General features: G+C 36.8%; 1 protein-coding gene across 1 annotated transcript in view; it reads right to left on the reverse strand.

Annotated features, from left to right (window-relative positions):
- Nucleotides 1–13652, reverse strand: part of SEPT10 (septin 10) — a 51797-nt gene that overhangs the window by 20296 nt on the left and 17849 nt on the right. Inside the window, exons 4-7 of the mRNA XM_015561679.1 lie at nucleotides 11598–11784; nucleotides 6653–6814; nucleotides 4485–4581; nucleotides 1839–2007 (exon numbers count right to left, since the gene is read on the reverse strand). Coding sequence (XP_015417165.1) covers nucleotides 1839–2007; nucleotides 4485–4581; nucleotides 6653–6814; nucleotides 11598–11784 — 615 coding nt within the window. The remainder of the gene's footprint in view (nucleotides 1–1838; nucleotides 2008–4484; nucleotides 4582–6652; nucleotides 6815–11597; nucleotides 11785–13652) is intronic.

A 13652-nucleotide genomic window follows, 5' to 3' on the forward strand; every position in this document is an offset into this window, starting at 1 on the left:
CATCAACACCATGAATCCAGTTTCTTAGGTCATAATTAGTGACTAGAGTCACCCTCAATTCCCCTCTTCCTTTACGTCCTATGTCCAACCATCAATGAGTCCTATTAACTTTACCTTCAAATCACATATCTTAAGTATGCTTCTGACAACCTCTACTCCACTCTTCAATCCAAGCCTCTACTTCTCATGCCTGGACTACTACAGTACACTCCTAGTTTGGTTTCCTCACTTCCACTTCTGAGCACATTCCACACTCTCTTTTCCACACAGGGCCAGTGTCTTCCTCCCACTCCCACCTCAGAAGCTCTACAAAAGCAGGGTCTTGGTTTAACTCCACAGACCTTACATGCCCAGTGACTAGTATCATCCTGGGCAGACAGGAGACAAACAGTTAAGTATCTACTAAATGACTGAACTTAGGATGTTACTTTAAATGTAGATTCTTGGGCTCCATCCCTAGAAATTCTGAATCTGTGTCCCTTAGTCCCTTAGTCCCTTACCGATCCACCAGGCAACCTGAATCCAATTCTTGGAGTTTCTCAAGGCTGTCCTACTTGCTCTCACTCAGGATCCATGTCTCACTAATGCATACAGAGACCTCTGAATTGACCCTGAGATTTGAAAGAATGAAAGACAAAGCCTCCTTTGGAAAACATTAGAGCAGTAGTTCTCAACCTTGGCTGCACATTAGAATCACCTGGGAATCTTTTTAAAATCCTGATTTCTGGGCCTCATCCTCCAGAAATTCTGTTTTTTTGTTATGGGGTGGGGCCACATTAATAATAAAGAAACAGAATTTCTGGAGGATGAGGCCCAGAAATCAGGATTTTAAAGATTCCCAGGTGATTCTAATGTGTAGCCAAGGTTGAGAACCACTGCACTAGAGGAATCAACTCTAGGTGACTTATCTTCAATAAAGAACATAACCATTTTACCAGAACTGGCCCAGAACTGGAAGTATAGCATTCCTGAATAGGTGAGCAGGGATTAAGTACATAAAATGCTTCCAAGAACTAAAACACTAATTAAATCCATAGATTGAAAAAAATTTAACGTCATTTATTAAATCTTCCCAAAAGTCATTTGCAATAGCAGCACCAATTTAATTTCTTCTCTTCCTTCCTTTTGTTTACTATGGTGCAATTACTAATAGCCAGAAAAATGACTGAAATACAAATAACCAAAAGCAGAAGAAATCCTTAGTTTTATAACAGAGTTTAAAATAGTTTAAAGATCTCATGCTTTCCTCCTGGAATGCTTTGTCAAATCTGAATTAGTGTATTTACGATTAGAGTTTAATGTTTACATATCTTAAAAAACATGGAATGCAGCAGCATAAAAAAATTACATTTAATGTTCATCATAAGAAGGTCATCAGGTTCTAAAATTCTTGTAAGTACATTGCAATATTTCAGACACAGTCTAATTTCTAACTCCCTATAAGTACTTTCATTCTTTCTTTATATTTTCCTAAATTTAAGTCATTCTAAAAACATTCATCAGGATAAAAACCAACAGTTTTTAAATTTATTTAATATGATTCCCATTTCAACTTTCTTTTATAATAATAAATATGCTTTTTTTCAAATAAAAAACAAAACCAAATTAAAAGTTTTTCTTTAGTTATTCATTTCAGCACATACTGAAATAATAAGCTTTTGCCATATGTTCTTCCTTTTATGTGATGACTTAGAAACCCTTCAAAACAAGGAGGCTTTAAGTGACCTAAAAGCACAATAATTAATCAATATCAAATGGTTCTACTTCATATTGGGAGATTTCTGAAAAAGACGTTCTCCATCCTTCTGGATAAATAAAAAAGTATAATCCCCACTTACCTGAGAGGCTTGTTCTCTGGGCCCACGTCAGTAAAGCCCATTTCCTCCAGTTTGCAACGCCTGTACAGTTCATAATGCCTCGTATGGGTCTGTTCTCGCAGATCCTCCATGTTTGTACAAATGAGCATTTCCCGAAGCTTTACAAAGTCACAGTGGTTTTCATTTTCCACTAGCCAGAAAAACGAGAAACGGCAACACCCGTTGTTGTTTTTTTTTTTTAATATATTTTATTGATTTTTTACAGAGAGGAAGGGAGAGGGATAGAGAGTTAGAAACATCGATGAGAGAGAAACATCGATCAGCTGCCTCCTGCACACCCCCTAACTGGGGATGTGCCTGCAACCAAGGTATAAGCCCTTGACCGGAATTGAACCTGGGACCCTTGAGTCTGCAGGCCGACGCTCTATCCACTGAGCCAAACTGGTTAGGGCAACACCAGTTTTTAATTACGGACACAGAATTAGCATTTGTTGGATGAGTAATTAAATGAAAATATCTGAAATAACAAACAGGAAAATGATAAGTCTGATACATCTGTATAAGTAGCCAAGGAAGAAACTCTTGCATAAGACACTGAATTATAGGCAACATTAATCTGATGGCCAGATTTGCTTTAAATTTAGTAGCCAATGGATAAACAGGAAATAGGAAAGAAACGTACTATATTATGTTATCACGTGCTCCAGTTATTTCACTAATATAGTGCTAACCGTTTACAAAACATCTTCAGGATACTTCACATAGTGCTTAAAAAATATGTAACATCAGCACTAGCTGGTTTGGCTCAGTGGATAGAGTGTCGGCCTGTGTCTTGATGGGTCCCGGGTTGTGGGCTTGATCCCCAGGAAGAGGCATGCAGGAGGCAGCCAATAATGTTTCTTTCTTCTTCACTGATGTTTGCATCTCTCTTTAAAATAAAATTTTATTTTAAAAAAGAAGTAACATTATTTCACTTCAAAGTAGTAAATTCTGCATACTCAAGAATCCCATCTGTGCATACTATCAAATTCTTTTGATACAAATGCTACATTTACAAACTTGTGTTAGACAATTAATAAACTTAAATGTTCCCTCTATGTTTATAGTGACCAGAAAACCAAAAATAAGTATGTTACTGTTTAAATACAACTGCTTTTTAAATATTTTTATCAAAAATGGGTGTTGGATTTTGTCAAATGCTTTTTCTGCATCAATTGATATGACCATGTGGTTTTTTTCTTTCAATTTGTTTATGTGATGTATCACGTTTATTGATTTGTGGATATTGTACCATCCTTGCATCCCTGGGATAAATCCTACTTGGTCATGGTGTATGATCTTTTTGATGTACTGCTGGATCCGATTTGCTAGGATTTTGTTGAGGATTTTGGCATCTATGTTCATGAGGGATATTGGCCTATAATTCTCTTTCATTGTATTGTCTTTATCTGGTTTCGGGATTAGGGTGATGTTGGCTTCATAGAATGAGCTTGGAAGTGTTCCTTCCTCTTGGATCTTTTGACATAGTTTGAGGAGGATATGTTTTAGGTCTTCCTTGAATATTTGGTAAAACTCCCCTGTGAAGCCATCTGGCCCCGGGCTTTTGTTTGCTGGAAGCTTTTTGATTACTGCTTCGGTTTCTTCCATACCATTCATGGGTAATAGAGAGCACTATAAACTTTTGAACAATAATAGATACAGAGGCAGAGCTGCCTCAAACAGGGGTGTAAGAGATCAACCGAAGGACTTGCATGCATGCATATAAGCATAACCAATGGACATAAGACACTGGGGGGTAGGGGAGGCCAGGGGATTGTCAAGGGCAGGGGGAAAAAAAAGGACACATATGTAATACCTTTTGTAATACTTTAAGCAATAAAAAAAAGAAAAATATATAAATAAATAAATATTTTTATACATTAAAAATGTTTAATTTTCAATATTTAAATTCATTATAAAGTGTGTCAATAAAAAGCAGCATTGGGAAATCAATACTCGTAATTACCATTACAAGTAAATGAACCAAATAGTTCTAATTACTTACTATTATAATGCTAAATAAATTCTAAAATTTTTTTAGTTGGCTGACTGGTTTATTTTGGAAATAGTTGGCAATAGTTTATAGTAAAAAATACATAAATTTATAAGATAACTTACTATACCCCAGAATTACCTGGTAATTAGTTTATGTATCATATTTACATACTGTCATTTACACTTAAATTTTTGTTCAAAATGCCTAACCAGTGTGTCCCACCTTCTGCATATCTTGGTGCACCTGAGCAGGTAATGGAGAGGCTCTGCCTGGTCTCTATAGAAATGACTAACAATGAGTCATAATAAAAAATAAGCATCACTTTGTCCAGCCCGCATTGCTCAGTGGTTAAGTGTTGATCTATGAACCAGGAAGTCATAGTTTGATTCCTGGTTAGGGCACATGCCCAGGTTGCGGGTTCAATCCCCAGTGTGGGACATGCAGGAGGCAGCTAATAAATGATTCTCTATCATCACTGATGTTTTTATCTCTCTCTCCTTCTCCCTTCCTCTCTGAAATCAATAAAAATATATTAAAAAAATAAATAAGCATCATTTTAAAGAATGCATTAAATGCAACATTGAGACTACTGGGTGACATAAATATTTCTAGTCATTGTTTATCTCATTTACCTTGTACAACACCCCAAGGGTACTGGCGAGCTTTGACCAGCTTATTTCCAACTTTTACCTCATCCATACTTCCTACAACAGCAAATGGCAAATGTCCCTGGAAAGAAGCCACAATATCAATCACATCTCATACCAGTGTTATAAATACTAGAACAGTTTTATAAAAATAACATAAAATTAACTCTTTGAGTGCCAACCAATACCCTAGGAACTATGCTAAAATTGCCAAGGCATTTTGAGTTAAGGTTTTTAAATTATTTTTCCCACATAAAGAGTGAACTACTAGCATCTAATAGTGACACTGCAGGAGGAGTGCAATAGCAATCCTGGCACTTTTGGTGAAAGACAGGAGGAGCGCAATCACGCTCCCCGGCACTCTAGGGGTTAAATAGCAAATTTCTTAAAATCAAGTAATCTACTATGCTTCAGATTTTAAAACTTGACCGTATATATATTTAGTGTGTGCATAGATATATACTATTAACCCAAAATAATATTTACGTCCCAAATTACTGCTAAATACAGAAAATGTTCCTGAAATTTAGAGAAATGAGAGAGCACTATGAGCAAGAAAATACAACCCAAACTAAAGATGAATCGAGCAGACTGGAAAACTAGCTTAAGTAAGGAGAAAAACAAACTTATTTAAAGAATAGTTTACTGCTTTTTAGAGAGAAAGGAAGGAAAAAGGAGAGAGACAGAAAAAACACACACAAAAAATCCATGTGAGAGTGCAACATCTACCGGCGGTCTCCTGCAGGTCTCCTTACTAGGGATTGAGCCCGCAATCTGGGCATGTGCCCTTGACCAGGAATTAAACTGGCAACCTCCTGGTGCACAGGACGATTCCCAATCAACTGAGCCACACTGGCCAGGGAGGTAAGGAGAAAATGTTGAGCAAACATACAAAAGGTATATTTAGAGTCATTGAGCAGACTGATCTCTCAGCAGTTAAGGATTAATACAAGGAAAAGACAAATGTAAAAAATATTAAGTATTATGTTTAATATTTAATAATTGACATTATTACTCTTAATTGTGCCTTTCTGAAAAATTATTCCAGATGGACATAGAAATAAAATTAGATGTAGAGACACATAAGAATTAAGATCACTTACATTTATATGTCATTTAAATTAATCAGGCTTTTTTATATTTTTAGTTTTAAGTATTGTAAAGTAAATGGGAGTATGAAACGTCAGAAAAGGGAAAAAAAAAGAAATGGAATGAACAGTTAATCGAATGTCATGATGTTGACAGTGCATAAAAGTTGTATCCTCTCAGCAACCCTTAAGATAGGTATTGTTAATCCCACTTTATAGATAAGTTAACAGTCTTAGGGGAGGGGAGGTTAATAACTTCCACAAGAATATATGGTTAAGTCTGTCCGACTCCAAAACCCATGATCCTTCAAAATATAAGCCGATATTTTAAAGATTTGGAAGCCTGAAGCAAGTAATGAAAACTTAGCTGTCTTCAATTATAGTAAACTAAAGGTTATCTGAATGTTTATTATGTACTTGTGACACTGCAAAAGAGAATGAGCTTAAACACCAGATCAGAAAGATCTCCTTAAAGATTTTAAGATTCTAAAGTATCCAAAGGAAGCTATCAAGTCTTCTGTTTTTAAAGATAAAAGGTGTCTTTAAGGCAATTAAGGTAGCTTTAAGGCAGCGGTTCTCAACCTGTGGGTCGCGACTCCTTTGGCGTCGAACGACCCTTTCACAGGGGTCGCCTAAGACCATCCTGCATATCAGATATTTACATTACGATTAATAACAGGAGCAACATTACAGTTATGAAGTAGCAACGAAAATAATTTTATGGTTGGGTCACAACATGAGGAACTGTATTTAAAGGGCCAGACGGTTGAGAACCACTGCTTTAAGGTATCTTTAACTATGGTTCCACAAAAGGAGTATCCCAGTCTCACAATGTATCATTTGATTTACATGAAAATATGGAAGAAAATATGCTAAAAAAATATAGGCTCATTATATTTTTTTCAACTCCAGAAAACAAAACATTTTCCTATACTGGACTTTTTGAAAATTCACCTTGTTTAGTGTCTTTTTGGAAGACATAAGTGAAATATGTTAGCAGCAATGTTATCTATATATTACTTTTTTCACATATAAAACAGATGTAATATTCAGTTAGGAGCTCACATTCATTGAGGCATTGATTTTAGCAACAGTTTCATCATCTGTCGGGAATTGGTATATCTGGACACCATTGCTGACCAATTCACTCATGAGCTTGATCTTAAACTTCTGTAATTCCGTTTTAGAAATTGCATCTGCTTTCGCAATCACTGGTATAATATTCACCTATTCAGAATAAAGAAAAACAAAATCTGGTAATTAAAGATTTATTTTTTAATCCTTCAGTTTCTGTATTCAAAACCACTAAGTCTCTGAGAAATTTCCTTAACCTAGATTAGAGGATAGGTAAACTATAGTCTAGCTCAGGGGTGGGCAAACTTTTTGACTCAAGAGCCACAATGGGTTCTTAAACTGGACCGGAGGGCCGGAACAAAAGCATGGATGGAGTGTTTGTGTGAACTAATATAAATTCAAAGTAAACATCATTACATAAAAGGGTATGGTCTTTTTTTTCAATAGTTCTATTCATTTCAAACGGGCCGAATCCGGCCCGCAGATTCGGCCCGCAGGCCGTAGTTTGCCCGAGGCTGGACTCTAGCTCATTTTCTGTTTATAGAAATAAAGCCTTATTGCCCTGGCTGTTGTGACTAAATGGTTAGAGCACTGGCCCTCACACCACAGGATTGCTGGTTTGATTCCCCATCAAGGGAATGTACCTGAGTTGCGGGTGGCAACCAATGGATGTGTCTCTCTCACGTTGATGTTTCTCTCCCCTCCCTTCCTCCCTCCCCCACTCCTTCCTCTCCTTCCTTTCTTTCTTCCTTCCTTCCTCCTCTTCCTTCCTCTCTCCTCTTCCTCCCCACTCCTTCCACACTCTAAAAATTAATGGTAAAAATATCTTTGGGTGAGGAATGATGGAAGGACGGAAGGAAGGAAGGGAGGGAAGGAGGGATAAAAGAAAGGAGACGAGAAAGACAAAGAATGAGAGAGAGAAGGGAGGGAGGAAGGAAAGAAGGAAGGAACTTATTGAAATACAGCTGGGCCCATTTATTTACTTATTGTCTATGGCCACTTTCAGGCTACAATCAGAGATCATGTGGCCTGAGAAGCCTAAAGTGTTTACTACCTGGCCTTTCACAGAAAAAGCTTGCCGACCCGACCTAGATTAATCTTTCACCTGAATTTCGGTTTAAAAATCTCACATTTTCTTCTCTCAAAATCTCTTACAGTCCTATCATACACAAATAAGTAACATGTAACATTAAGTCAAACCCGCCTGCTAATTCACTAATTTTTTATTTGTTAATAATATAAGCACTAAATAATTAGGATGATTGATCCCATACAAAATTGTCAAACAGGTTGTTTCTCCTTCTGCCTCTCATTTCAACAGCTCCCTTTCCCCAAAGAATCTATCCAAACTGTGCCTCATCAGCAGTGACTCCTACCCAGATGTTAAAGGAAGAAAATTTTATGACCAACTGAGAATGTTCCTAACTCAAAGAACTAACTTTCTCAGCATTATTTGAAGTCCTATCACCAGCCAGAGACAAAGAGATCTGGGGTCATGAAGGCCAACAAACTTGTAAAAAGTTAATTCTGTAAAATTAATGTCACCATAAAAAATGGATGCCTACACAAATTTAGGGGTGTGTAGATTTTTTGGGTTTTGGTTATTTATTTATTTAGTTTGTTTTTAGTGAGAAATTTCAGGCTTACTAGTCACATGTGTCAAGAGAGTGAGATATCAATACAATTTCCAAAATAAAAATGAAAACTAAAAATCATAATTTCTACTCTATCCTTAAATTTCTTTCTCGTCTCCAGTTTCACACTGATTTACTGGTATATTTGGATTCATTAGTCTTAAATATGGAAGTGAAAACTTTTCTAACTAGCCATGAAATAAATGACAGAAAACTTTCCAACAATTGTGGGTAAAAATAGCTTTTATGTTAAATTAGTCAGAGTACAGTACATAAAAAGTTGATGCAAAGTTCAATATGATGTACTTAAATATTCAATAAATTATGCTAATAACTTATATAATTGCATCCATAATAAGTACAAAAAGCAGGCTGCAGTATAAGTGCCCAATGTTAAGCTTTTTGACTGTAATAAAAGTGCCTGACCTTAAGCTTTCAATTGCTAAGGTATCCATTTCAAAGACATCAAACTTGAATAAATATATTGCCAGGTATATGACAAAGCTACTAGAAAACACCAGTAAGGAACCAGGCTGTCCGACCCATGAAGTTCCCCCTTTAGACAGCCTGAGCCACCTAAAGAACTGACCCACATCTCCCTTTCCACACTCTAATTCCCACTCTTAGGCTTTACATTCACCAAAAAGAGCAAACCCACAACACCCGAGATACCCCACCCTTAAGCCCTAATAAACACAGAGTTCTAGGTTTGTACTCCCTCCTTTTCTCTCTTCTCCTGATCTCCTGTGTGGTCCTTCTTGGGTGTGCTGTGTACGCTCCAGGAATCTGTAACAAATCTTGTTCTTCTAAGTTCCCTGATGGTTTCTTGCTGAAGTGCATCCTAAGATCATAGTAAGAACCACAAGGGCTGGCCCAGCCAGGACACAGACTCTGGTGGTGGTGGTAGGGGTGGGAGAGGTCCGTGGAGCTCAGGCTATGAGTAAATTCAGTCGGAGGAGTACCTTCGGCATTTCTAACCAGAGCATCACTATCAATAGGCTTGAGGACATACACAAACCGAAAGATAAGCCTAATGAGTATTTGTGTATCAGGGGGAGGGGAAGCAACATGTTTCAGATTGAGGGTCAGATAAGGTTGGTTTCCATGTGAGCAGTGGAGTGTTCTGCTTTTAGGAACAAAAGACAAACTATCAATTTTAATTAATCTTCACATCTGCCTCTTGAGATCACCTCTTTTTAAAACTCCCTAGCTTTTATTTTAGAGGTAAAGAAACTGAGGCTCAGAGGGCTAAATAACTTGCCAAAGAATATACAGCTATTAAGTGACAGAGCTAATATTTAAAAACTAGCCTTTACTGACACCAAATTCTATGATCTTTACACAAACTACATCATGTTGCTTCTGTCCAGCTAAGACAAAGTTGCACACTCTTGCTTTTATGTTCTATTAATAAATATGAACTTCCATATAAATAGACTAAATAATGAAAATAACTGGCTAAGTGGTTACAAAGTCTGGTTAGATGAACCGGCTATCAAATAAGCTTCATCAAATTTTTGCTAAAACCAGGAGCCTGCAACTAGTGAAAAGTCGATTGATCTATGCACCAAGACTTCACCGGCAGGCCTTCATGCTTTCCACTCTGATATCGACATAGGAAGTAGTAATGCCCAGAATGACCTTGCTTTCTGAATACTATTTCATAAAATAACTAGCCAGGATAATGAAAGCTGAATTTCTCATAATATTTGAGGTTACAGAAAATTTTTAGTTATTTGTTTAGTATAAGATAGTAGTATATAATCACCTTTTAAACAAAAAAATCCAAAGTGAGTTAATTTGTGAATAATATTTTTTATAGATCCCTAAATTTATATATATGTCCTTGGCTCATAAATTCAAAAATAGTTTTTTTTGGTATAGTTCACATTAAAACACAATTTACAGTAATATATGATAAAACATTTCATCTTAATCTTTGTCAATGAACTTGTCATAAAGTAAAATTAGTGTCAAATAAATTCCACATTTAAAAAATGTAAGTGACCCTTCCACCATGTGATACTACAATGAGAAGTCTGACCCCAGGAAGATGACCCTCACACAGCCATGCTGGCACCCTGATCTCGAACTTCCAGCCTCCAAAACTAAATTCCACCAGGACCCTGGGCCATAGGATTTTCACTACACAAGAGAAAAGAACAGTCTTGGATGTACCCTGTCCATTTAAACACTGGCTCTTACAAAGCACCAATGGCATAAAGATTCTAAATAGAATTCTGCAAGTGTTATTAACCAAATGTGAAGAAAGGGATTTTCCGTCATGTGTGCATATCCTACTTTTCCACTACCCCTATTTTTTTTAACATGATAAGTCCCTAGAAGTTTTGTCATCAAAAATAAATCATTTTAGCAAGTAAAAAGTTAATTTTCTACTTGTGGATGCCTTTGCAAGTCCAGAAGAGAGGCCTCAGAAGACATCAAACATGCTTACACCTTGATTTCAGACAACTATCTTCCAAAACTGAGAAAATTTCTGTTATTTCAGCCACTCAGTGTGTCGTATTTTGTTATAGCAGCTCTAGCAGACAAACTAATAAACTATGACTCCTTGTAATAGTTAAAGAGAGAACGCTTGATCTTCCTAGGTACTCAGCCAAGGGAACTAAAAATTATGTGACCACGCAAAAATGTGTGCATTAGCAGCATTATTCAGAGTAGCCAAAACCCAAATGTCCATCACCTGATGAATAGAGAAAATATGACATATCCATACAATGGAATATTATTTAGTAATTAATTAAAAGGAATGGAGTACTGATAGGCATTTTTAAAGAAAATGTAAATAAATTCTCATATTCTGACATACAATTTATTATGAAAAAAGAACTAAAGTTGCCCTAGGCAGTTTGACTCAGTGGATAGAGCGTTGGCCTGTGTCCTGAAAGGTCCCGGGTTCTATTCCAGTCAAGGGCACATGCCTGGGTTGCAGGCTCAATCCCTAGTAGGAGGCGTGCAGGAGACAGCTGATCAATGATTCTCTCTTATTGATGTTTCTACCTCTCTCCCTCTCCCTTCCTCTCTGAATTCAATAAAAATATATTTTTCAAAAAAGTGCTGCTACTAGCATTTAAAAAGGAACTGAAGTTTTGTGTTAATGTTTTTTTCTTTGCGTCTCATCTTCCAAACTAAATTTCTCTGGAAAATAACCTAAGATTGAAACTTAGCAAATATTTTAAAAATGCAAAGAATGAAAGTTCTACATATATTATCATAAAGGTATTTTAATAATTCAAAATAAATATTACAGCAGGATAAGTTTATTCCTCTTCCAAACCCACCTTGCTGTCAAGGCTCTTCATGGCTAAGAGGTCCAGTGTCTTCAGAGAGTGGCCTGTTGGAGAGATGAAGTAGAGGCATGCATGGACACGGGAATCATGGTAGTTAAAGAGAGAACGCTTGATCTTCAGTTCTTCTTGCAGATAGGCCTCAAACTGAGCATCTATGTAGTCAACTATTGGTTGGTAGCTGGAAAAATAATTATTTAAATACTGAATACAACATATTCATGTGACCTTGATAAGATATCTATAACTCTAAATTTTGAGATCTATATTTTCATCAATTAATAAATACTTAATATCTATGCAAAAACAGATAACTTTAGTATTAAATTGTGCAAAACATGCACATACAAAGATAGTGCTTTAAACTGTTTTACAGAAATGATATTGAATTTACACTGATTCATTCTCACATTCATTCATACAATGGACCCCTTTCTGACAAGGTTCCCACACTTGCCTGAGTTATTGATATTATCCTTTCAGTTGATGTGTGCCTTCCTTCCTTAGTATGTTCATGATTTTCATGCCTTACAAATCTGATTTAAGAAGCATGAAATTTTACTTTAGTGTCTAATAAGTTATTGATACTCATGCCTTTTCTCAATTAAATAATATGCCATTCCACAGTAATTTGCCCTAGGTTTCCACTTCCAGTAAATTGCAGGATCACTCTTCTAATGAAATGAAAGATACTGGCTTAAAATAGAAAAATCATTTCTTAAAATATCAAAGTACTCAAAAAGTGGTAAGGAACTAACCAGGTAAAAATTGAAGAGAATATACAACCTCGCAAGTGAGGCTCAGCTGGTTGAGCATTGTCCCATCCCGTGCACTGAGAGGTTGCCAGTTCTATTCCCAGTCAGGGAACATGCCCACGTTTCAATCCCCAGTAGGGGGCATGCAGGAGACAACGGTCAATGTTTCTCTCTCATTCATGTTTCCCTTCCTCTCTCTCTAAAAATTAAAACATTATTTTAAATTGAAGAGTGTGAGGAAACTGAGAAAGGTAAGCAGAGGCAAATCCAGCCTGATGCCTGTTTTTATAAGTAAAGTTTTATTGAAACAGCAACATTCACTTGTTTATGCACTTTGGCTGCTTTTGTACTAAGGGTTGAGTAGTATAAACAGAAATTATATGTCCTTCAAAGCTTGAAATATCTACTATCTGGCCTTTTACAGAAAAAGTTTACTAAACCCTACACTAAAGCATCAGTGCTAGTTCGTCCTGAAGTCATTTGTCAATCTAATTCTGGGGCTTTGCTTCTGAAGAACTTATAAGATGAGAAGGAAGAATCAAAGTCCAAGACACACACAAGGTGGAAATCTATTGAGACAGCCTCCCCATATTGAGCTGAGATCCTAAAAGCCTAAATCTTCAGGGTAAGAATGAACTAGATTAAGTGAACATTTCCTACTCTCTCCCCAAGAATCTATGGGGAAGGCTGCCTGGCACTAAATGAAGTAGGAAAAAGAAAAGGAAAAGAAAAAAAGACCCATCGTTGAGTAGTTGTGGCCCAAGGTTGGCCCTGGCACATATCTGCAGCACACTGCCTCTTTGATTCTGGAAACCTCAAGCAACGAGAAAGGTTCAGGGATCTTCAGAGTATTAATGCCCAGAGGGAGTTAACATAAGCAAACACAAATCTGTTCATAGCAAGATATGTTAACCTTAGACCTCAAAGTATCTCTGGAAATAACTTTTCAAAGGCAATTAACTACCAAAAAAAAAAGAAAAGAAAAGAAAGAACCAAGCACATGAGAAAATAAAAAGCACAATGAACGAAAACCAAAGGAAAAAACAAACATGAGTAAATTAACTGCAAAATTTTAATATACTGAAATTATAAGATACTAGAGGCCTGGTGCACAAAAATTTGTGCACTCAGGGGGAGAAAGGGGGCCCTCAGCCTGGCCTGTGCCCTCTCGCAGTCTGGGACCCCTCAGGGGATGACCACCTGCTGTCTTAGGCCCACTCCCCGAGGGAATGGGCCTAAGATAGCAATCAGACATCCCTCTGGCAGCCCAGCAGGCCTCGGGGGATGTACACAT

Source organism: Myotis davidii, unplaced genomic scaffold (genome assembly GCF_000327345.1).
Source record: "Myotis davidii unplaced genomic scaffold, ASM32734v1 scaffold677, whole genome shotgun sequence".
NCBI lineage: Eukaryota > Metazoa > Chordata > Mammalia > Chiroptera > Vespertilionidae > Myotis > Myotis davidii.